Source organism: Suncus etruscus, chromosome 12 (assembly GCF_024139225.1).
Source record: "Suncus etruscus isolate mSunEtr1 chromosome 12, mSunEtr1.pri.cur, whole genome shotgun sequence".
Taxonomy (NCBI): Eukaryota; Metazoa; Chordata; class Mammalia; order Eulipotyphla; family Soricidae; genus Suncus; species Suncus etruscus.
This window is the reverse complement of record NC_064859.1, coordinates 80,504,233-80,530,246: the sequence shown is the minus strand read 5'-3', so window position 1 is coordinate 80,530,246 and position 26,014 is coordinate 80,504,233. Positions and strand designations below refer to the sequence as shown.

Below are 26,014 nucleotides of genomic sequence, written 5' to 3'. Positions count from 1 at the left end.
TTCTTTTCTCTCTCTTTCTTTCTCTTCCATTTTTTTATGTTGCAGAATGTTACTGAAGGAATATCATGCATATCACTTTCTTTCTTTTCAACACCCAGTTCTTGTTCAGAGTGATCATTTTCAACTATCATTGTCATAATAGTCCTTTATTTAATTTTACTCTCTGCTATTTGTGGCAAGCTTCCTACCATGGACTAGTCCTCCTGGCCCTTATCTATATTGTCTTTGGGTATTATAACCATACTATCATTTTTTTTTAATATGCCACATATAACTGTGATTTATGTCGATCCCTCTCCCCCTGACTTATTTTGCTCAGCATAATACTTTATAAGTAAATTTTATGTATTAGCCAATTTCTATGGTATGAACAAATTTCATGACTTCATTTTCTCTAAGAGTTGTGTAGTATTTTATTGTGTAGATATACCATAGTTTTTTCATCCACTCATCTGTTCTTGGGACTTGGGATGTTCCCAGATTCTGGCTTTTGTAAATAGTGCTGCGGTGACATTGCTCCTTATTGTCTAAAAAGTCTTATTTTTATTATATGCTGATGTTTCTTTTTATTTATAATATCTTTATTTAAGCATCTTGATTACAAATATGATTGTGATTAAGTTTCAGTCATGTAAAGAACACCCCCCTTCACAGTGCAACATTTTCACCACCAATGTCCCAAATCTCCCTCCATCCCACACCACCCCCACCTGTACTCTGAACAGGCTTTCCAGTTCCCCCATTCATTCACATGGTTATGGTAGTTCTCAGTGTAGTTATTTCTATAACTGCACTCACCACTCTTTGTGGTGAGCTTCATGAAGTGAGCTGGAAGTTCCAGCCTTCCTCTCATTGTCTCAGGATTGTTGCAAAAATGACTTTTATTTTTCTTAAAACCCATAGATGAGTGAGAATATTTTGTGTCTCTGTCTCTCCCTTTGATTTATTTTACTCAGCATAGTAGATTCCATGTACATCCATGTATAGGAAAATTTCATGTCTTCATCTCTCCTGACGGCTGCATAATATTCCATTGTGTATATGTACCACAATTTCTTTAGCCATTCATCTGTTGAAGGGCATCTTGGTTGTTTCCAGAGCCTGGTTATTGTGAATAGTGCTGCAATAAATATAGGTGTGAGGAAGGGGTTTTTGTATTGTATTCTTGTGTTCCTAGGGTATATCCCTAGGAGTGGAATAGCTGGGTTGAATGGGAGCTCAATTTCCAGTTTTTGGAGGAATCTCCATATCGCTTTCCATAGAGGTTGGACTGGACGGCATTCCCACAAGCAGTGGATAAGAGTTCCTTTCTTTCCACATCCCCGCCAGAACTGATTGTTCTCATTCTTTGTGATATGTGCCAATCTCTGTGGTGTGAGATGATATCTCATCATTGTTTTGATTTGCATCTCCCTGATGATTAATGAGGAGGAGCATTTTTTCATGTGCCTTTTGGCCATTTGTAATTCTTTTTTTTTTTTTTTATCAAAGTGTTCCTTTCTTCTCATTTTTTGATGGAATTAGATGTTTTTTTTTTTTCTTGTAAAGTTCTGTCAGTGCCCTGTATATTTTGGAGATTAGCCCCTTATCTGATGGGTATTGGGTGAATAGTTTCTCCCACTCAGTGGGTGGCTCTTGTATCCTGGGCACTATTTATTTTGAGGTGCAGAAGCTTCTCAGCTTAATGTATTCCCATCTGTTTATCTCTGCTTCCATTTTTTTGGAAAGTGCAGTTTCCTCCTTGAAGATGCCTTTAGTCACAATGTCATGGAGTGTTTTATCTACGTGTTGTTCTATATACCTTATGGTATCAGGTCTGATATCAAGGTCTTTAATCCATTTGGATTTTACCTTCGTACATGGTGTTAACTGGGGGGGGGGGGAGGTCTATGCTCGCTTTTTTGCAAGTGGCTAACCAGTTCTGCCAGCACCACTTGTTGAAGAGGTTTTCCCTGCTCCACTTAGGATTTCTTGCTCCTTTGTAAAAAATTAGGTGTTTGTATGTCTGGGGAAAGTTCTCTGAGAACTCAAGCCTATTCCACTGATCTGAGGGTCTGTCTTTATTCCAATACCATGCTATTTTCATAACTATTGCTTTGTAGTACAGTTTAAAGTTGGGGAAAGTAATGCCTCCCATTTTCCTTTTCCCTAGGAGTGCTTTAGCTATTCGAGAATGTTTATTGTTTCAGATGAACTTCATAAGTGTTTGATCCACTTCTTTGAAGAATGTCATGGGTATCTTTCGAGGGATCGCATTAAATCTGTACAATGCTTTGGGGAGTATTGCCATTTTAATGATGTTAATCCTGCCAATCCATGAGCAGGGTATTTGTTTCCATTTCCGTGTGTCCTCTCTTATTTCTTGGATGTTGATATTTCTTTTTACTTAGCATCCTTTGTAGTTAATTACATGGACTTTGTCATTATTCTGCAAAGGAAGAAACATATGCAGCACCATGTCTTTGCATTTTTCTTGTGCTTTATTCTGTTTCTGATGGACTTTCCATTACGAAATAATAATGCTCTAAAGTAGTGTTTCTCAGTCTTTTTTTTTTTTTTGGACCATAGCTGACTTTCCACCTTCTTTTTTTTTTTTTTTTGTTTTTTATTTTTTTTGGGCCACACCCGGCGGTGCTCAGGGGTTACTCCTGGCTGTCTGCTCAGAAATTGCTCCTGGCAGGCACGTGGGGACCATATGGGACACCGGGATTCGAACCAACGACCTTTGGTCCTGGATCGGCTGCTTGCAAGGCAAACACCGCTGTGCTATCTCTCCGGGCCCAACTTTCCACCTTCTGTAGTCCCTTATATTACGTATATCTCATGCCATGGCTCCACAGTGATTTGATTTCACCTGTGACTCCCTTGGAATATGTTGGGGGACCTAGAAGGTGATATTTATCTGCCAGTTGAAGAATGCTGCTGTGGAACTGAATTTTACTCCTTTAGGTACATTCCCCATCCTTCTTAATCTAAATAATAACTAACATACTTTAAAGCATTCTTTTTTCCCCCCTGTGGGCCTAATTGCAGGCATAATGCTTGCCTTTCAACATTGATGTTTTTTCAGTTAGTGAACAAGTACTTAACATGCACTAGGTTTAATGTTAGTGCTGAGACTAAGTAGGTGAGTGAAATGCAGGGTCCTTCTTCAAAGTCTTTGCACTAGCACAAGGGACAAAAAGGGAAGTATTTGTAGAACTGTATCATTATGCATTTTGTTAACCTCCTGATTATAAGGTACTATAAGTGCCATGGAGATGCAGAAGAGGGAGCTTTTAACTGGAAGATACCTTTGATTTGGAAGTGAGTAGATTCTTCAGACTGCAAAGGCAAGGCTGGACAGTTCCAACCCAGAAGCACTATGTAAAAGCCTGAAGGTATCTGAGAACTACTGGAATGCTTCTTGGCTTGACTTGGTGTGCCACATGATGTGTGGTGTGTGTGAAGAGGGGTGGAAGGGGGATGGCATATGTGTTTTGTTTATCTTATTTGGATTAAGTCAGTCATAGTTATTTTATACACAAATTATTTGGGGATTGATACTTATGACTCCTTTGTTATATGTTCTGTACATTAGATGCTATTTATACTAGATTTGCATTTAATAAAATTATTTCAATTGGCTTAATAAGTGTATATTCTTCTTACCGGTTATTATCTTCTGAGCCTTCCAGAGTGTAGGTTATCTTAGCCCCTTCCACTGGTTGTTCGTTCTTTCTCTCTTTCAATTATTTATTTTTGTAGAGGCACCATGATTTATAAAGTTATTCATAGTTGAGTTTTAGGGATACACTGTTCCAACATGGTTATTCTTGTATATGGAACTAAGTTTTATATTTTTCTATGGTATCAATGCCCCCAGTGATTGAACAGGCGAAAGGACAAAGAAAAGCACCAGTTTTCTGATGTTTTACTCTTTCTTTGTTACATGTTATTTTAGGATCCTTAACTGTTTGAATTTTTTAAAAATAATCTCAGAAATTACTTCTCTGAAACCATTGCTTTCAAGTAAATAATTGGATGATCTGTTTCTATCTTATTGGTGCCCTACTATTCTTGCAGGAACAATTTTAAGGTGTAAAGTTTTTAGTGATATAATTGTAAAGGTGAAAGGATTTATAGAGATTATCTAATTTCTTATTAATGTGAACACTTACTAAATTACAAGGATTTTCACCTGATTTCATGTGAGCCTTGGGTTACTGACATTATGATGGCTGTTGAAAATAAGTTTCAGGAGAAATCGTTTATTTCAATTTATTAACAAGATATTTAAGGAAGAGATTTGTTCTTGATTTGGCTTGTGGTATATAGGACTTTGCTTTTTCGAAACTACTTCTTTTTGGTTTTTGTTTCAATTTCTTCTTGGACAATTTAAGAAGTGGTTGGCTTAAAAGTAAAAAAAAAAAACCAACAAAATTTAAGAATTTATTTTTTTAAATGCACAGGTGTCTTTTTAAAATTTGTTGAAGCCCTGTGAGATACAGAGCTATAGTTATTCATGACTGAGTTTCAGTCATACAATGTTTGAGCTTTCGGGCCCGGAGAGATAGCACAGCGGTGTTTGCCTTGCAAGCAGCCAGTCCAGGACCTAAGATGGTTGGTTTGAATCCCCGTGTCCCATATGGTCCCCCGTGCCTGCCAGGAGCTATTTCTGAGCAGACAGCTAGGAGTAACCCCTGAGCATCGCCAGGTGTGGCCCAACAACAACAACAAAAAACAAAAAAACAAAAAACAATATTTGAGCTTTCATCCCTTCACTTGTGTATACTTCCTTCTACCGGATGTTCCTAGTTTCCCTCCCACCCACAGCCAATCTATGAATTTCTAACTACAACTTATTCTCATAAAAAGTTGAAAGCAATTAACTGTTTTTTAAAATGTCTCTCTTTCTGCTCAAGGCTTACTTCTTTCTTTCTTCCTTTTTTTTTTTGGTTTTGGTTTTTTGGTTTTTGGGCCACACCCGTTTGGCGCTCAGGGGTTACTCCTGGCTATGTGCTCAGAAATTGCCCCTGGCTTGGGGGGACCATATGGGACGCCGGGGTATCGAACCCGCAGTCCTTTCCTTGGCTAGCGCTTGCGAAAGGCAGACATCCTTACCTCCAGCGCCACCTACCCGGCCCCCCTTTCTTCCTTTTTTTTTTGGTTTTTGGCTTACACCTGGCAGCACTCAGAGGTTACTCCTGGCTCTAGGCTCAGAAATCGCCCCTCGCAGGCAAAGGGAACCATATGGGGTCCTGGAATTCAAACCACTGTCCTTTTGCATGAAAGGCAAACGCCTTACCTCCATGCTATCTCTTCGGCCCCAAGGCTTACTTCTTACTGCTCAGGGGTCACTCCTAATATGGACTGAGGACCACCACGGGTGCCAGGGATTGAACCTGGGTTGACTGTATGCAATACAAGCGTCCTATCTGCTATGCAATCCAGTCTTTTTTTCATCTCACAGTTTATTTAAAAGACTCTCTTTTCCCATTGCATGTTTTTGGGTTTTGTGCTATAAATTAATTTTATATTGTCAGTTACATAAACCCACATATATGCATGGGTTTATTTGGTTTACTTTTTGATTTTTATTTCCCCATTGAGCTTGTGCTTTTTATTGTCATTAGATATTTTGTGATGCAAATCAAGAAATGTGTTATTTCCAACTTCGTTCTTTTTCCGAAAGATTTGCTTTGCTTATGTGGAATCTTTTATGGAACTATATAAATTTTGTAATTTATCTTTTGTTTCAGTGAAAAATACTATTGGAATTTTTATAGGTGTTTCATTATATCTTTTGATCACTTTGTATGGTTTTGACATTAGTTCTTTGAGTCCATGAACATGAGATATGTTGAGCTTTCAGTTTTTTATCTATCTATCTATCTATCTATCTATCTATCTATCTATCTATCTATCTATCTATCTATCTATCTATCTATCTAATCTATATATCTTGGTTTTTGGGCCACACCTGGTGACGCTTAGGGGTTATTCCTGGCTATGCACTCAGAAATCACTTCTGGCTTGGGGACCATATGGGACGCTGGGGAATTGAATCAAGGTCAGTCCTAGGCTAGCACATGCAAGGCAGATGCCTTACCACATGCACCATCGCTCCGGTCCTTTATCAATAATTTTATGAATTTTTGGTGTATAGATCTGTCACATCCTTCTTTGAGTTTTTCTTCAAGTATTATTTTGATGTTATTATGAATGGATTTTATTCTTCTTTCTTTTTAATTTTTATTTATTTATTTATTTATTTATTTATTTATTTATTTTATTGTTTTTTGGGTCACACCAAGCAGTGCTCAGGGGTTACTCCTGGCTCTGTGCTCAGAAATAACTCCTGGCAGGCTCAGGGGTCCATATGGGATACCAGGATTCGAACCATCAAACTTCTGCATGCAAGGCAAACACCTTTTCTCCATGCTATCTCTCCAGCCCCTTTTTTTAAATTTTATTTATTTATTTATTAATTGTTTTTTGTTTTATGTTTTATTTTTTTGGCCACATTGGTGATGCTCAGGGGTTTACTCCTGGCTATGCGCTCACAAATCGCTTCTGGCTTGGAGGACCATATGGGATGTTGGGATCAAACCACATTCTGTCCTAGGCTAGTGCTGGCAAGGCAGACTAAGGCTTTTTGCCATTGATCTGGCCCCATTTTACTTTCTGATTGCTTGCTATTGTGTATAAACACAGCTATTTGTGTATTTTTTGTTAGTTTGTTTTTGAGCACACCCAGCAGCCTCAGCAGTTATTGCTGGCTCGTGCGCTCAGAAATTGCTCCTGGCAGGCTTGGAGGGACCATATGGGATGCTTCAGTTTGAACTCAGGGATGCTTCAGATTGAACTCACGGGTCATCCACATGCAAAGCAAATGCCACTACCTGCTGTGCTATTGCTCTGGCCCTTTACTGGATTTTTTTAAAATACTGATTTTGTATCCTCCCGATTGTATTGAATTTATCAGTTATAATAGGATTTGATATTTCTTTGATATTTTCTGTGTATAAATTATTAACAGAGAGGATTTTATTCCTTTCAAATTTATATGCCTTTCTTGGGGGGCACTTCCAGTGGTGCTGAGAGTTTACTCCTGATTTTGCATTCAGAAATTACTCCTGATAGGCTCAGGGTACCATATGGGATGTTGGGAGACAAATCCAGGTTGGCCACGTGCAAGACATATGTCCTACTTTGCTATGCTATTGTTCTAACATCCTCACATTTGTATGCCTTTTACTTTTTTTTTTTTATACCTAATTGCTTTGGCTAGATCTAGCATTATGTTGAATAAAGGTGACAAGAATAGGTATTCTTGTCGTAGAGGAAACACTTTCTGCTTTTAAGTGCCAAGTAATATATTCTTAACCACAGCTTTTGATGTTAAAATTAAAAACAAGGGGCCGGGCGGTGGCGCTAAAGGTAAGGTGCGCCTGCCTTGCCTGTGCTAGCCTTAGACGGACCGCGGTTCGATCCCCCGGTGTCCCATATGGGTCCCCCAAGCCAGGAGCAACTTCTGAGCACATAGCCAGGAGTTAACCCCTGAGCGTTACCGGGTGTTGCCCAAAAACAAAAAAAAACAAACAAAAAAAAAATGGCATCCATTGCTGTGGGATGTAAATGAAATTCATAGTCACAATTTAACCAAAGTGAAAATAACAGTTATACTCAAATGTTACTGTCTTTAGAACTATTAAGTTCAAATGAGGGAGAAGAGAACAAGATTACTATTCACTTATGCTTAGAAGTCTCAATACAGCATAGGGAATTAAGGTATGAATGTTTGAGGCTACTGTTATTTTGACATTCAGTTGGCAAAAAAAGCTATTTTCTCCAAAGTATACACTCTTGTTTTTTTTTTTTTTTTTTGTTTTTGTTTTTGTTTTTTTTGGTTTTTGGGCCACACCCGGCGTTGCTCAGGGTACTCTGGCTGTCTGCTCAGAAATAGCTCCTGGACAGGCACGGGGGGACCATATGGGACACCGGGATTCGAACCAACCACCTTTGGTCCCTGGATCGGCTGCTTGCAAGGCAAACGCCCTGTGCTATCTCTCCGGGCCCAAAGTATACACTCTTGTAATTCTCTCCCATTGCAACTAGTAGGCACTCAAACATCTAAAATACTAGCAGACTGTTAAGGCATTTATTGTAGCTTTTCTAAACTGTAATTTTACATCTTGTGTTACAGAAGATAACTGGGACAATAAATTATTGGGGACAGTAAATTATTCTCTGGGCTCTAAATCATTTGCATAATATAAACACTTGGTATGTTTCTAGAAATGAAAGACAAAATTTTAATTTTAGAAGTTAAAGACCTGATTCTTTAATAACATGTGACTTGTTTTGATCAATCACTGATCAAAAGGGAAGAAAGGGAGGGAAGGAAAGGAGAAAATGAGAAAGGAACTAAGAAAAAGAAAATTTATCTGAACTTAAAGGCATTCTTATGACAATGCTTTGGTGTAAGGTTTTCAGTATTAGTCCGTAAGTGATGTATTATTGATTATTAAGTTGATTTTTATTATTATTGTGTAGTTTGCTGTGCTGCTGCTGCCTGCTGCTAGATACTACTACTACTACTACTAACGTACTACTACTGACGTACTACTACTATTTCAGTCAAAGACTCCAGTTTTCGTTACTTTGCTCTAAGATTAGATTTTATTTGAGCTTGGTTTAATGGAAGTCCTAGACGGTGTGGGACTTTTCAATACAGTTGTCATATATAACTGAGGAGGTTGTGATTAAAAGCCAAATATGCAAAGTATGTATTGATTATAGTTTCTTCTTGAAGTAGCGAGTGTCCCATGACTTGTAGGCAGAAGGCTTGTGATGAATCAAGGGCGAATAAAGTCCATTGATTGGAATGTAAAACTTCACTTTGGTTCAGGTTCTGTTCTCTTGGACAAGTGTCTCAGTTTTCCTCGTCTTTAGTTTTTTTCTCTGAAAACCTAAAAGATGGGTTGGAAGTTCATTAGTTAATAAAATTCTATATTTCTGTGGTCTACCTTGTGCAACACAATAGATCTTAGTAAATTCAAATTTAAATCTTTTTTTTGTTTTTGTTTTTGGGTCACAGACACTAAAGCTTACAGAGTACTTAAGCCTTAAGTCTGTCCTTAAGGCTAGTTCCTTAAGGCTTAAGGAGTAAGCACTTCTGTGCTCAGGGATCACTTCTGGGTGTATTCAGGAGACCTTATGGATAACTTGAAGTCCAACCCAGGCCAGCTGCATATATGCCAAGTGCTCTGCTTGCTGTTCTATCTCTGTTGCCCTTTAATTTCAAAGTTATGAACTATTGGTGCCAACTCCTTTATCTTCTTTCCCTCCCCATCTTTATCATAGTGGAGAGTATGAGCTATATATATATTTTTTTTTGTTTTAAGGCTTTTAATAGACTTTACCAAGTAATCTCCCAAACAGCGGAACCCCTACCAACAGCATGTTAAATGTGTCCACAGTGGAGGTGGTCGCGACCAGTGAAGCAAATGCATCGACAGATCTTTCGAATGCACGCGCCCCTCCAACTGCCGCCAACGGAGCGAGGAGACGGTCACGACGGCAAGAAGGCCAAGTCTTGAAAATGTCGCTCAGCTTCACAATCGTAGCGTGATGAGATCATGAGTGGTTTTTCAACAGAAAACCTTTCCATAAAACATGTTTATCCAAAAATAAAAAGTTAAAAAGTACCAAAAGACCAAAAATTTTTATTTGACTAAATTCTATTTTATGCATCAGCAACAACAGTCTCCCCTGTTTATTAGACTTTGGCAATAAAAACAAACAAACAAACAAGCAGCCTTGTACAGAACAGTGAAGATGCCAACGGTGAGGGTAGTCCACAGTTTGACTGTAGGATAAATATATATATTTTTAAAGGACTCTCTCTCTCCCTTTGGCCATATCGACTCTCAGTTCAGATCATTAAATACGGACAAATATTCAAAATCACTTCTTCACTTCTCCAAGATCTTCAATGCTATCATCATCCACCTCTGGCCATTTTTCCTGAATGACGTCAATGATATCATCTGTAAAGTCTCCCTGAATGATGATTTCATCCTCCCCTGTTACTGAGGCACCACAGGAGAATTTTTGAGCAAAAAATCTTTGTGCTTCTTTAAGATCAATTTCAAAAGTCGCCAGGCCACACACCCGTGTTACGTATTTCTTCTTTGCCCGGGGGATTTTGGCTATCGTGACCTTTTGCGGTACAGTCTTCTTTTTCTGTTTAATTTGACCTCTTCCGCCTCTCTTCTGCTTTTTCTTCTCTTCCTCTTCCCCTACTGTTCCCTGACCCTCATTAAGTCCAGCTTCTTGTTTGGGTGAATTTTCTACAGTAAGTTTTGCAAACTCATTTGGAAAGTTCTTCTCTAACCATTGTCTGCACTTTGTAACGTCAGGCATGTATTCGCAGTACTCTGTTGGTAATGAACAGACTCCACAATAAAGGACGCGAAGCGGGTACTCGGCATCATCTAATTTGGGAGGAGTGCTCATCGGGTCGCCTTTGCAGTCCGGCCCGCCGGATTCCGAAATGTCAGCAGCCATGGCTCACACCCGGCCGCTCCGCTCGGCTCCGCTCCGCCACTAGCGCCGGGCCCAGCGGCACATGCGGCTCCGCTCCGTCCGCCGCCACGGCCGAGCACCCCTATGAGCTATATTTTAATTTTAGCTTGAAATATAGCTTTTCCTTTTTTCTCTTTGCCATGCATTTATATTTGAATTTTCTTTATATTTAATTCTGCCATTCTGGGATGGACCCGAGATAGCCAATTAAAGTTATTTAAATCTTCAGTGAGGAGATTGACGGATTTTAATTTTTCATATATATATATATATATATATATCAATTCATCCAAAGAGTTTTACTCACTACTGAATTGTTCTATTTGTTTTTGGTGATTAATGTGTTTTTGATATGAGGACTGAAATCTGTTGTCTACAGAAGAGAACTGAGACAGGTTTAAATTCTGTCTTTTTTTTCAGTTCTATAGCTGATATTTAGCCTTAATCTTTGGGCCAAAATAGAGAAAGGAGAGGGCTTTGGCTAACTGGGGAGCTTGAGAGTCTTTTAAAAATATGTAGGCTAACTGTTTCTTCTAGGTTATCAGCTTTTTGGGATATGGGGTTTCCAGATTTTCTAAATGTTTCTATGGATTATGGGTGGGCTGTTATTTTATGGTTACTGTCTTATTCTCTGTCAGTCCATTGCCTTGGGCCCAGTCCTTAATCAGTGCTTGAATGGGAGTAGTTTGATGCTTAGTTAGGGTTTGTTCAGTAGGTGGTAAGCTTGACATCTCTGATTTGTTTTGTTGTGGCAACTGAGCTACTTTGTACTCCTAGAGAACTTATGAGAAGTTATTTGGAAAAGTAGAACTAAGGAAACAAATATTTCTTCTTTACAGTCTTGGTTAGTCATGTACTAGATTGCCAGTTTTTTTCTGTTTTCTCACTACTAAAAGATGCCCCCTTTAATGTTAATTTTTCACTTATTTCTTTTTTAAATAGAATTTTATTAATCTGTCATTAGTTTACCAAATGTACTATATAGATTTTGTAAGCACAGCTCTATATCTCAATATGCTTTTATTCCTCACTGCTCTCATCACCAAGTATGAGCACATTAATACTATCAATTTTACCCCCTTTCTACAGTATCTCTTACCTTCTCCTTCCCCTCTAGCAATCACATTTTTCCTGAATCTTAACAGTTATTTGTGTGTGTTGTGTTTTGTTCATTTGCTTTATTTATATTCCATAAGTGAGTGAAGCTGTGTGATTGTAGTTTTTCACATTCTGACTTATAACAGATTCCTTAAATAGGATAATTTGTTAGCAAATTGGAAAGTTTAAACATTCATTATGTTTTTTTACTGATAACATGCATTTTGCTTTCTCCGTTTGCTGCCTTTTGTTCTTCTTTATTCTCCACATCTCTCTTCCTTCCTTTGTTATTCTTTTCTTCTTTTCCATAAGAGGTTGCACTTTTTGATATATAGAATGTTTCAGATAATTTATACATATATAATCTTAGAGATGAGATCCATTATCTCACCAAATCTACTCAACATCAACCACTAAAAGGTAGCTGTGAACTCATGGTAGTTAGAAATGTGACCTAAAGGAACACTTATATAAAGTCTTTCCATATTTTGGTTTAGTTCTAGGATGTGTTTTAATACTGATTAATGTATAACTTTGTTGATGCTGGAGGATAGCACAGTGGGTTAGTGCACCTGCCTGACAACACAGCCTATCTGAGTTTGATCCCTGACACCTCTTAGAGCAACCATTGGCAATGATCCTTGAGCACGAGAGCCCACGAGTAAGCCCTAAGTACTGTCTGGGGTATTGCTCAAAAATCAAAAGAAAAAATCACAACACAGGGAAAACTCTATTGCGGGAAAGAGTACTGTTTTTATAAACTGGGTATGCTATTATTATGACCTGGTACTGTTAAGTAATGTTAGTCCATACTAGAAATTATTTCCTCTTTGACTTATAAGTTTCAATTGTTTTGATGCTAATGACATGATTGTTGCTTACGGATGGAATATTTAAGATGAGCATTTCTCCAGATGGAACCCCCTTCTTGCCACCATTCACTTCTCAGGGGAAACTAAGCATCTGGGCCATCCCGTCTCTGAGACAGCAAGGAGAATGGAATCAAAATGAGCAGGTATTTCATTTCATTTTACTTCTTATTGGTGGTGCTAAAAATCAACATGCAGGTGAGGAAATACCAGTAGGGGCCCCATATTCTCAGACCTAAGTAGGATGTCCTTTTGATCATGATTATTCCTAGAATGATTGCTGCTTACAGGCAAGTATTGACAGTTGCTAATTTCACTTTTTTTTAAAACTGTTACGCACACAGCTATTATTTTTTTATAATCACTCCTAAAGCTTTAGTTAATTCATACCTATATGTAATAATGGGGACACGTTAGGATTCTAGTAGGCACTAGGGCCAGAAGATAGCACAGCAGTAGGGCTTTTGCATTGCTTGTGATGGCCTCAGGACAGACGGTGGTTTGAATTCAGCATCTGCGTCCCCCTGAACTGCCAGGAGCAATTTCTGAGTGCAGAGCCAGGAGTCAACCCTTAGTGGCCACCAGTATATGACCCCAAAACCAAAAAAAATACAGAGTAGTACTGTGTATTGAAGATCATTCATAATGCAATACTGTATTCTAAGTATAAAACTATTCATGACATCTCTGTTTCTTCCTTTTGTCTCTAATTACTAAAATACCCAAAATGGAGATGGTTAATAATTTCAGCAATTAGTTAATTAATTGAATTATGCTTGTAGAGGGGTCAGAATACTTACAGGGGAATCTACTCAATCCTCAGCAGGTACATAATATAGTCACCTTATATTTTAAGTTATCTTCTTTACAAAGAGTAGATTCTGGAATTTATAGAAACCTTAAGAATTGTTTAACTGGTTTTATGAATTAAATCATTTAATTTAGGGGCCGGGCGGTGGCGCTAAAGTAAGGTGCCTGCCTTGCCTGCGCTAACCTTGGACGGACCGCGGTTCGGATCCCCCGGTGTCCCATATGGTCCCCCCAAGCCAGGAGCAACTTCTGAGCACATAGCCAGGAGTAACCCCTGAGCGTTACTGGGTGGTGGGCCCAAAAACAAAAAAACAAAAAAAACAAACAAAAAAAAAATCATTTAATTTAGTTGCAATTAGATTTACTAGTATACTCTAAAATCATGATGGGCAAGTGTTGGCTTCTTATAATGGCATGCAGTGTGACACAGTGAAGATTTAAAGAAATATATTCTTTATTTTTATTTTTAGGCCATATTTAACTGTGTTCAGGAGATAATCCTGGCTTTGGGTTCAGAGGTCACTTCTGGTAGAGCTCTGGGGACTTTATATAATACTGGGAATCTAACCCATGTAAACTGCATGGAAAGCAAGTTCCTTTTCTTTTTATTTCATTTTATTTTATTTTCCTTTCTTGAGTTCCAGGCATATGTGGCAGGCGCATATCCTCACCAACAAATGATTTTTTTTCTATACCTAATTTATCTCCACCCACTCCCCTTCTCTACTCCAGTGGCAAGCTTTCTACTGAAGACCAGGTCTCCTATTCTTCATTTCTATTGCCTTTGGGCATTTGATAATCCCATATGAAATTTCTTTATTTCCCACATATAAGAGATCATTTGAGTCTTTTACTCTGTCTTGACTGACATCAGTCAACATGATACTCTCCAGATTCATTCACGCAAATTGCATGACTTCATCTTTTCTTATGATTGAGTAAGATTTCTTTGTATATATGTACCAGTTTATTTATTTAGTCATTTAGATACATGGTTATTTCCAGATTTTGGCTATTGCGAACAGTGATGCTGCAATATGTTTTTTCTACATTGACCCAAAATAATTCTTTTTTTCTTGAATTGGATCATCATAAATTACAAGATTATGTTATTCATGATTGAGTTTTAGGCTTATAGTATCCAGTACTAATCCTTAAACCATTAAGAATGTTTTAATTTGGACACACCTTATGGTGCTCATGATTTACTCCAGGCTTAGGTATAAATTCTGGCAGTGTTTGAGGAAGCATATGTGGTACTGGGGGTTGAAACTAGATTGGCTGCATGGAACAAAATGGCCTTTATATTGTATTAGTTTGCTGGCTCCTAAGATAATTCTTTTTTATAAAGAGTAATTTTTTTTTTTTTGTTGTTTTTGGGCCATATCTGGTGATGCTCAGGGCTACTCCTGACTATGTGCTCAGAAATCGCTCCTGGCTTGGGGTACCATATGGGACAGCAGGGGATCGCACTGTGGTTCATCCTAGGTTAGTTTGGGGTACCATATGGGACAGCAGGGGATTGTACTGTGGTTCAGCCTAGGTTAGTTTGTACAAGGCAGATGCCCTACTGCTTGCACCACTGAGTAATTTATTTAAAAAATAATTTTAAGGGCTGAAGTGATAGCATAGTGCAACAAGTTCGACACAAAGAGCCAAAATTTTAAACTGTGAGAGTCAGAGTGCCACACCATGCAGTGACCTGCCAAAACAGACAGACACTCACACAAAAGCATATAATTTTAACAATAATATATTAAACACATAAGAGGCAAAGAGCTGCATTCACTTTGGTTGGGAGCCACATGCGGCTTGAGAGCCGCGTGTTTGCCACCCCTGGCATAGTGAGTAGGGCATTTGCCTTGCATTTGGCCAACCCTGGTTTGATCCTCAGTATCCATATGGTCCCCCGAGCCTGCCAGAAGTAATTTTTGAGCGCTAGGGCCAGGAGTAACCCCTGAACATTAGTGGTCATGGCCAACTGCCATCCCCCAAATATTTTTTTATTACTTTATTTAAACATGACAGTTTACAAAGTTGTTTATAATACAGTTGTTTCTGTCATTCAATGTCTCAACACAAGACCCCACCACCAGTGAAACATTCCCTCCACCATTGTCTCCAGTTTCCCATATATTCCTTGACCTCTTGGCAAGCACAAAATAATTTACTTTAAATTGCTTATTACAGCTAAATTATAATGGAATTATTAAAAATAACTTCAATGAGAGAATATTTATACAAATTATTATATTTCATAATGTGGTTGATCATTAAGTCATTGATAGTGTACTAAGTTGTTTGGTGTTTAGTTGAGCCTTCTGTGTTACTGATTTTGTTTGTTGAGCATAGGTGACTTCTGTGCAACATTCCTATCTAATTTGTTGTATTCCTACTAAGTGTCAGTATTGAAAAATTTGGAGGTGTCCTTCTCTGTGTATGTTGCATTGTACTCCAGAAATACCAGGATCTGTGAAGGTGGGCCCTTGAGCTGACATGGTGGCAGCTGTGGGACATGTCTGTGGCATCTAGGACTTCTGGAAGTACACTAAGGGGTGGGAGAGGCTACCTGCCCTCTAAGAAGACACCATAGTTTTCAACCTCAAAAAGGCATGCTTAGAGTATTTATCAGTTTGGTTTCTATACTGAGATTTAGTCATTAAGTGATGAAGTTGGGCCACTGGTGTGTGTGTGTGTGTGTGTGTGTGTGTGTGTGTGTGTGTGTGTGTGTGTGTGTGTGTGTGTAACCCCTCTTCTATTGCATCCTAGAATTTTCAGCCCTGAGACTGGTACCAGTGAATCTTTACAGCTTATGTTGTATTTCTTTTGAGAATGAGTCTATGAACTGACCCCTGAGCTTATATATGTGGGGGAGGGCAGTAGGACATGGGTTGCATCCTAAAAGAATTCTTGCTAAACAGACAATTTTTTTAAATCCCCAAAATGTCAGAGGAGAAAAAAGAAAGTGGCTCTTAATTTTCTTGTTGACATGGACTTCATTTTTTGGTTCACCAACTCTAATTGCACTGCTTTAAATTTAGTTTCCACATCTCTACTCAACTTACTGGATTTTGATTTGTTCTAAATAGAACTGTTCTGTTTTTGCTCACTAGTTGAATATAAGAGAATTATTTTAGCTTAAACATTTTTTTTCAATTTTTTTGGGCCACACCCAGTGGCACTTAGGGGTTACTCTTGGCTCTGTGCTCAGAAATTACTCCTGGCAGGTTCTGGGGTCCATATAGGATTCCAAGGATCAAACCTGGATTAGCATATTGTAAGGCAAAGTCCTACCAGCCAAGGCTATCATTCTGCTCTCTTTATTTTTTAAATTTTATTATTAAAATTATTATTTTTAATAAGCACTGTGATTTAAGGGACAATTTTTAAATTCTACATTGTAATTAGGTTGACTATACTAGAACTGAAATGAATAACTCAAAGCTATTTGTTTAATATGTGTAGGTAGGCTTATCAGATAATTGATCCAGATTACTGTGTATTCTTTATAATTATCACTGTATAGTGATAAACTATTCATTTTTCTTTTGAGACCATCCTGATCTGTTGCATGTGGAACAGATTACATTTGGGCACATTTTTCTTAAATAATTAAAGCTTTTAATATTGAAGATCCTTTTTATCCATTTTATGTTTTGAGATTACTTTATTTCCTTTATAGAAATATTGGACAAATTTTGGAGCACACTTAATATTACATCTTGTTAGTGTCCTAACAGTAGTAGCTAAAAGGATATTCAAGAAAAACCTGATAGCATGTTCTTTTGCTTACTGAAATCTTTTCCCTTTAAAGATAAATTGCTTTCTTATTGGCATTCACCCAACTCTTTAACTGATTCAACCTTTTTCATCTTGTTATTGTCACAATTTGTTACTCTTGTATTCACTGATGTTAAACATTACATAGACTTTGATATTGTTTTTGTTTTGGGGCCATACCTGGTAGTGGCAGCAGCTTTTTCTGCCTCATGGCTTTGGGCTTTGTCCTGGAAGTACTCAGGACCAGGTAGTGCTAGGAATCAGTGTTAGGAATCAGACAGGGCCTCCTTCATGCTGAGTATATGTGTCAGCCTCTGAGCTATCTCTCTGCTCCACTGATTAGATTTTTTACATGGAGTCTATTACTGAAGCTCAAAAATAGTTAAAAATCTTGAAGCTCCAGGAGTGAATGTTTATCTATCTTAGTAGTTTGAAGTAGGCAGGCAGAAATGTGATGGGACAGGAAAAGGAAATGATAAAGCAGGTGCATGGTGTATAGAGAGGAGATCAGACTACATATTTACCTTAAGAGTTGGTGAGTCTTTTGAACAGAAGTACCCTAAGAATGTAGATGGGATCGATGCAAGCTGATTTTTGTTCTGTTGTGTGAAAGTACTTCTACCTCACTTCTTGGAAATCATCGGGTGCTCTCCAGATTCCTCCTGGATGGTGATGCTGCTTGACTGTCAAATTAGTCAGATATTTTTTTGACAAATTTTGGGAGCTATGTGCAGCTTCTTGGTTGGTAAAAGTTATTTCCTCTGAATCTTTACATAAATTGGATAAAACTTGGTTAAGCTAAGAGGAGCTTCTCCATTGTGGCTTGACCCAATCCTACTCTTAGTGCCCTTCCGTCTCCTGCTCAGCATTGGTCTCATTTGAGACTGACTCCCAGCACAGTCTGGTGCCATCCCCTCCTTTTTCTCACTGACCCTCCACTCACAGACATCAGCTCAGTAGAACAGATCCTGCCCTTTGAGACGCCTGCTAGTTTTAGCTTCAAAAGAAAATTTTGTCTGTGGTTGAAAATGTGGAGGGCATTTAATTTTATGAATTCTTCCCTATCAAGTCAAAGGTTCTGGTGAATATGGAAACCTCTTCATTCAACTGTCATCTTGCTATTCTGAGCTGTAAGCAGCTTTATGCTGGCTTCTGAGCTCATCTCTCTCCATTCCCTATTTTTGTCTATCTTTGTCTTCTCTATTTTCTGAAATTTCACTCCATTCTAAACAAATTTTTGTGAGATTCAATCTTCATAGGATCTGCGGTCTCTTTTATTATTTTTTTATTTTGGGCTGATTTGGCTCAGTAGATAGAGGGCCTTATATACAGAACTCTTGGACATTTCAAAATTAATATTAATAGTCATTATTTGTTGAACACTTGTTATTTCTAATAGTGGTCTTAGCCAGTAGTGCTGAGAAGCTAAGGCCACTCCTGTCTGTGTGGACCTGGTGGTGGGGGCATTCAGTGCTGGGAATTTGAGCTTTAAGCTTTGCACATGCTAGATTATGCCCTGCCACCTGAGTTACTACTTGATTGCCTGAGCACTTACTTTTTAAAAATATTTATTTACTTATTTATTTATTTTTTGTCAAGGTTATTTGGCAAATTAGCGGAAGAGAAAAGACTTGGTTTTTGTATCTCTCTGACTGATTCTACTATTGTGTTCATGAAAGATCAGATGGGAAAATCAGTACATTTTTTGAACTCCCCTATTTTTGAGACTATACAGTATTAATAAGTCGAGCACACATTTTTTTCCCCTATAGTACTTGATATGTCATTAGGATATCACTTTTTATGCCTAGTAATAATCTGTTTGAAAATCAGCTTTATATGTAATAGGAAATTTTAAGTCCTTATTACTTTTCTTCATTTTTTACATGCAGTCTTTTTATTTGCTCTTTAGAAGGAACAATGATTACTCAACAATTGTGGTACATATTTTTCCAGCTCTCTCAAAAGCACTGAACTCTTGAGGTAGTAAAAGTATACCAGTACTATCATAAATAATTGAGATAGTCTCTCATTGGTAAATACATACTTTTATTATAATTATCTCAGGTGCTTATGATGTAGTGGGACATCAGGTGAACATAATTTTGTCTACCATGAGCATTTGGTGAAACAACTTAGAGTATTTTATCTGTACTTAGGGCTAATTACATTGGTTTAAGTGTTTGAATTGAAATTTTATTGTTTATGGGGATACTGGAGTAGGTGCTATAAGGCTTATATGAACCATTATTCTACAGAGTAGGCTGTCACTATACTCAGAGTAATATAAGTATGAAGTTATATAATTCAGCTGTTTATTGAATCTTTACCAAGTGCTAGGGTACAAAAAGTGAGTCATATAGTACTTGCCATTAATAAGTTCATAGATTTGCAAGAGAAACTCGGTGAGATAACATGTTACTATTACTAAAAGATATGCTCAGAGGAAAGTTGCATAATATATTTAATGTTTGGTGTCAGGGAGAGGGATTATGGGAAGTAAATAGCACTTGTGTAGGAAAGCTTGGCTATTCATAAAGCAATTTTTATCTATTTTATTTGTTTCTTGACAACACTGCTAAGTAAAAAAGGTTTTTATATTTATTTAGATGAGAGTAGTCCTAAAAGAACTTAATTTAGAACACTAAGTAAGTGTTAGAGTCAGTATTTTATTTGGACTAAGTAAGGCATGTTTTCAGAGTAAATTCTGATAGTGCTTATAGAAATACTGGGAGAATCAGCTAGTGTGTCCTCTGCATGTTCCTCCCCTCTACCCCCAGTACTTGGATTAATGTAGTATTAATGAAAAGTAGTGTAGGGAGAGTTTGTACAGTTCATAAGGATGATACCCCTGGTTCATTATATGTCCAATATAGGGATACAAAGCATATTAAAATATTAATAAATGTACATATAATGTTGTTTTCCAAATAGATTGATCACTTTGTGTATTCATTAAGGGCTTGAAAATTCTTTGAAACAATCAATATAAATACCCAAAACCCTTTAAACAGTTGCTTTGTTGTAATTTATCTGTCAGTAGTCATTTGGGTCAAAAGATAGGGCTGGGATTTGCTTTTCTTTGTAGCTGCTCTAAAGTGAATGAATAAGCTATAGTTTAAAATAGAGCATACAAAACCAGACATGGGGCTCAATAGTAGAGCAATTGCTCTGCATATGTGAGGTCCTGGGTTATTTTCCCAGCAAAACACACACACACACACACACACACACACACACACACTGCATATGTGAGGTCCTGGGTTATTTTCCCAGCAACACACACACATACACACACACTCACACACACAGCAGCACACACACACACACACACTCTCACACACACACACACACACACACACACACACACCCATATGGTGATGCACATTTTATTGTGAACTATAATGCTAGTTTAAACATTACCTGTTGTTTAAAATTAATAGTAGACTGAATGGAAGAAAACATTTATACTCAACACACCAGTTAAAGGATTTATATCGAGAGTATATAATCACAAAGATTAATCAAATGAAAAAAATCTAGGAACTCCATGAAAAAATGGGGAGAGGGATGAACAGTTACTTCTCCAAGGAAGACCAACAGATGGTCAACAGTTAAATGAAAAAAATGCTCATTATCACTTATCATTGAAAATCTAAATAATGATGACAATAAATTATCATTTTATGTCAGTGAAACTGGCACATATCAAAAAATAGTGGGAACAATCTGGCTTGGCAGGGATGTGGTGAAAAAGGAACTCTTTTCCACTTGCGGTGGGAATACTGTCTGATTAAACCCCAATGGAAAAACAGTATAGAGGGTTTCAGTAAACTAAGAATGGAGCTGCCACTTTATCCAGCAATTACATTTTTGGATGTCTATTCCCAGGACAGAAAAACATGCACATCAGTATTCATTACAGCACTCAATATAATAGCTAAGATTGGGAATCAGCCTAGATGTGTAATAATATGTGAAAATGGGGTGTATATATATATATATATATATACACATACATACATATATATATATACTATGTAGCTATAAGGAATTCACTACAATATGGATGGAACTGAAAGATATGTGAAATATAATAAGTCAGAGGATAAATACAGCATGATATATCACTTATACTTGTCATTTAGAATAACTGCATGAGGGGATGTAATGGTTTTAAGAGGGGTTGCCTTGATCACTCTTGGTTCCAGAGTAGAGTGAGAAGGAAAGAAATAGACTGGAGAGGAGAAAGACAGTTGTGAAATAACTGAAGGTGGGCAGAAGTCAAGGGGATTCAGGTACATTTGTGGTGTTAAGGAAGGACAGAGCTAAATATTCAAAACTCGAAGTCAACAACACTGAAATCACGAGACCAAGACTTTAAACAACAAACTTTTCAAAGGTGCCTGTCAAGATGGCAGGCTGGGAGGCAGAAGTATGGGAGGGAATCTGGGGCCATTAGTGGAGGGAGATTGACACTGGTGATGGGATTGGTGCTGGAACATTTTAAGTCTAAAACTAAAATATAAATAACGTTATATATCACAATGCTTTAATAAAAATAAAATAATTCCTAATAATAGAAACTAATGTTACTTCTGTCTCATCAAACCTTAAACAGATTTACCAGATTGTAGAATCAGCTCCTCTATAGAGGACTTCTGCATGTAATTTTTAGTTTTCATAATATGCTTGTGTAACTGTTTCCTCTGTAAAAATCTAATGATTAAAGATAGATGTGGAAGTGCCCATTATGATTTACTCCTGTCTAGTTCTGAGTTGATGAACTACTTTGGCTTTCATTGTCAATATGAAAATCCATCTGCCTAGAAATCTGTGAGTATTAAGTTTTGTTCAAGTCTGGAATATAGTAAAATTTCTCAATTGATTTTCAGTTCAAACATTTCCCATATGCTATATTTACATTTTAGCTTTTGTTTCCATTTTTCTCTGAAGATTTTTTATTCATTTATTTTTATTTCTTTAAAAAATAATAGACATAAGGCACATATTTTCTATTTTAATCTTTTTATTTATTTTTTGTTACCGTAGGTATTAGTGTCAAACAAGTAGGCACTTGTTTGTAAAGTCAATAGGGAAGAGTGGTAATTGAGAAGGCAGTTTATGTGATCAGTCTTGTTTTTTTCCATTTGTTTTTACAGTTTCCTTGGGCAGTGAGTTCTTTGAGAATACATGAGAGCTATACATTCTTTCCATGGAATTTAATCTACTTGACATATTAAGAATTGGGGACTGGAGAGAGATGTCCGTGGACTGAAATGCATGTGTCCCATTGGGCATCTGTGTTTGATTCCTGAGACTGTCTGGTGCTAGAGTACTGTGCTGGGAGTAGCCTCTGAGCATTACTGTCTGTGGTCTGACCACTTTCCCTAAATAAAACTAATAAAGGCTTATGCAATTAATAAACATTATTTAAAGACTTTTTTTTCTGTTAGAAGCAGGGGCTCCCTTATATTTAGCTTCTGATGTTAAAATAATTACAAATAAAGCAATCCGAAGAAAATTTTGTATTGGCCATGGAAAATTTTGTATATAAAAATGTATAGCTGTATTCTTTTTTTTTTTGTCCCCCAATTCACAATACATACCCGGCAAGGGGCCTGTGTTGAGGTGTATATGGGGTGCCTTTACTGTACCTCCTCTTTCTATACAGCCAGTGTAAAGAACACAGCCTGTGGTAAGATTTGGGAGGCCTTATCTTATCTTTTATTTATTTTATTTTATTTTATTTTATTTTTTTCAGAGCAAACTAAAGTTGTTTTTTTTTTTTTTAAAGTAAGAATTCATTTAAAGGACAAAATTGATTAACATAATGAGGTAAACTAATATAACATAATATAGTGACATAACATAACATATAATATAATTGATATAATAATAATACATGTAAGTCAAAGAAAATTTCTGATTAAAAACACAATTTTTTTTTTCATAATGGCTTACATATCTTTCACTGTAGTATTTTGGGTACATATTCACATTGAATCAGGGGAATACCCATCACCTAATATGTCCTCTTCTCAATCAAAAATCAAATATGCTGAAAATAGGCAGAGTCCTGTCTAGAGGCTTCCAACCTCAGTTTGAGAGAGGATGTGAAAAAAGTAATTAAAATACCACAACAATACACACACACAAAAAAAATATCGAATTAAATAACCGATAAGCACCACAGCAATAAAGACAGGCACCACACAATAATCTCGGTTCTGAAATCAAATCATACTCAAGTGCAAAAAAGAAAGAGAAAGACAAAACAAAATAAAATAAAATAATATTGGAGACATCAACCGTAATCTCCACACCAAAATAAAGACGTCAAAAAAATAGATCATTTATTCTCCTCTTGCTGCTTTCGTGGTATGTGGAAGACTTCTACTTTATCTTGGATGGTAAAATCAGACCTGTTTCTAAAGATCTTGGTGGCTGTGCAGATCAGGGAATGGAGTTTATGAAGTCTTTCTTTGTGGTTCTAGCAGTTATGCTTCTTCAATGTCATTTTTTTGTTTTTTATGTGTTCTAGGTGTTTCAGAATAGTGCTACCATTCTGTGTTTTTCTTTTGTCTTCTGACTTACTTCGTTTAACATAACATGATCTAGGTCCATCCACGTTGCTGCAAAGTCTGTGATTGTATCATTTCTAACTGCCATGTAATATTCCATTGTATATATGTACCACATCTTAATGATCCATTCATCTGTTGTTGGACATCGAGGTTGGTTCCAAGATTTGGCTATTATACTGAGTGCTGCAATAAATAGTGGGGTGCATACGTATTTTGGAATGAATGTCCTTCCATCTTGGGGATATATGCCTAGGAGAGCAATTGCTGGGTCAAATGGCAGCTCAATTCTAAGTTCTTTGAGCACTCTCCAGACTTTTCTCCATAGATGTTGGACCAAGGGGCATTCCCACCAGCAATGAATGAGAGTTCCTTTCATACCACATCCTCTCCAACAAAGGTTGTTCCCATTATTTTTGATGTGAGCCAACCTCACTGGTGTGAGGTGGTATCTCATTGTTGTCTTGATTTGGATCTCCCTGATGATGAGCGAAGGTGAGCATGTTTTCATGTGTTTGTTGGCCATCCTTCTCTCTTCCTCAGAGAAATGTCTATTCATTTCGTCTCCCCATTTTTTTATGGCTTTGTTTGGTTTTGAAGGGCTCAGGTTTCTGAGCGCTTTGCATGTTCTAGATATCAGCCCTTTATCTGATATATCAAGTGAAAAGATTTTTTCCCATTCTGTTAGCTGTCTTCTTGCATTAAGTAGGCATTACAGGCCTATGTTAAGAAACAGGAAAATAACAAAACCAACAGTTTAAAAGATCACCTCAAAGAATTGGAACAACAGCAACAGAGAAATCCAACCACAACCAGAAGGCAAGAAATCATAAAAACCAGAGCAGAAATAAACAACATAGAGACTAAGAAAACAATACAAAAAATCAATGAGACCAGGAGTTGGTTTTTCGAAAAAATAAATAAGATAGACAAACCATTGGCAAAACTTACCAAAAAAAAAAGAGGGAAAACACCCAAATCACTAGGATCACGAATGAAAGGGGAGAGATTACAACAGAACCCCAAGAAATACAACATATCATGAGATCATATTATGAACAACTATATTCAACTAGGCTAGAGAACCCACCAGAAATCGACAGATTCTTGGACAAACACCCTCTTCCAAGACTGGAAAAGGAAGACCTAGAAACTCTAAACAGTCCAATCACTTCAGAGGAAATTGAAGACGTAATTAAAAGACTCTCTAAGAACAAATGCCCAGGCCCAGATGGATTTACAGGTGAATTCTATCAAACATTTCAAGAAGACTTATTACCACTGTTCCATAGGCTTTTCAAAACCATAGAAAAAACAGGAATCCTCCCCAACTCCTTTTATGAGGCTAATATCACACTCATTCCTAAAGAAGGCAAAGACACCACCAAAAAAGAAAACTACAGACCAATCTCACTAATGAACATTGATGCAAAGATACTTAACAAAATCTTAGCAAACCGAATCCAACACCTCATCAAAAAGATCATACATCACGATCAAGTGGGATTCATCCCAGGAATGCAAGGTTGGTTCAACATACGCAAATCAATCAACATTATACACCACATCAACAACATGAAGGACAAAAACCACATGATCATATCAATCGATGCAGAGAAGGCGTTTGACAAAATCCAACATCCGTTCATGTTAAAGACACTCAGCAAAATAGGGTTAGAAGGCACCTTCCTTAAGATAGTTACAGCTATTTATGAAAATCCTACAGCCAACATTATACTTAATGGCGAGAAGCTAGAAGCATTCCCACTAAGGTCAGGAACTAGGCAAGGCTGTCCACTCTCTCCACTCTTATTCAATATAACCTTAGAAGTCCTAGCAATAGCAATCCGACAAGAGAAGGGAATCAAAGGAATTCAAGTAGGGAAAGAGGAACACAAGCTAGCTCTATTTGCTGATGATATGATGATATACATCAAAAACCCTAAAGAATCCACAGAAAAACTCCTAGAAACAATCAACCAATACAGTAAAGTGGCTGGATACAAAGTCAATACACAAAAGACAGTAGCGTTTTTATATACAAACAATGAAGTTGAGGAGAGAGAGATTAAAAATACAATTCCATTTAAGATAGTATCAAAAAATATCAAATACCTAGGAATCAACCTTACAAGAGAAGTGAAAGATCTATACCAGGGAAACTTCAAAACACTTCGGAAAGAAATTGAAGACGATCTAAAGAAATGGAAGAACATCCCATCCTCATGGATAGGTAGAATTAACATAGTCAAAATGACTATTTTACCCAAACTGCTATATAGATTTAATGCAATCCCTATC

General features: G+C 37.2%; 2 protein-coding genes and 1 non-coding gene across 3 annotated transcripts in view; 1 reads left to right on the top strand and 2 right to left on the bottom strand.

Moving 5' to 3' along the window:
- Positions 1 to 26,014, top strand: part of NBAS (NBAS subunit of NRZ tethering complex) — a 384,560-nt gene that overhangs the window by 65,624 nt on the left and 292,922 nt on the right. Inside the window, exon 12 of the mRNA XM_049784877.1 lies at positions 12,555 to 12,685. Coding sequence (XP_049640834.1) covers positions 12,555 to 12,685 — 131 coding nt within the window. The remainder of the gene's footprint in view (positions 1 to 12,554; positions 12,686 to 26,014) is intronic.
- LOC126024462 (density-regulated protein) lies at positions 9,373 to 10,648 on the bottom strand. The gene has a single exon (XM_049784880.1). The coding sequence runs from the start codon at positions 10,552 to 10,554 to the stop codon at positions 9,952 to 9,954; it is 603 nt and encodes a 200-aa protein (XP_049640837.1). The 5' UTR covers positions 10,555 to 10,648; the 3' UTR covers positions 9,373 to 9,951.
- Positions 22,712 to 22,844, bottom strand: LOC126024824 (small nucleolar RNA SNORA51). The gene has a single exon (XR_007500923.1). It is a non-coding gene; the product is annotated as a small nucleolar RNA SNORA51 (small nucleolar RNA).

Coding starts and splice junctions, on each gene's coding strand:
- LOC126024462 (XM_049784880.1), bottom strand. CDS start 10,554: ATGGCTGCTGACATTTCGGAATCCGGCGGGCCGGACTGCAAAGGCGAC.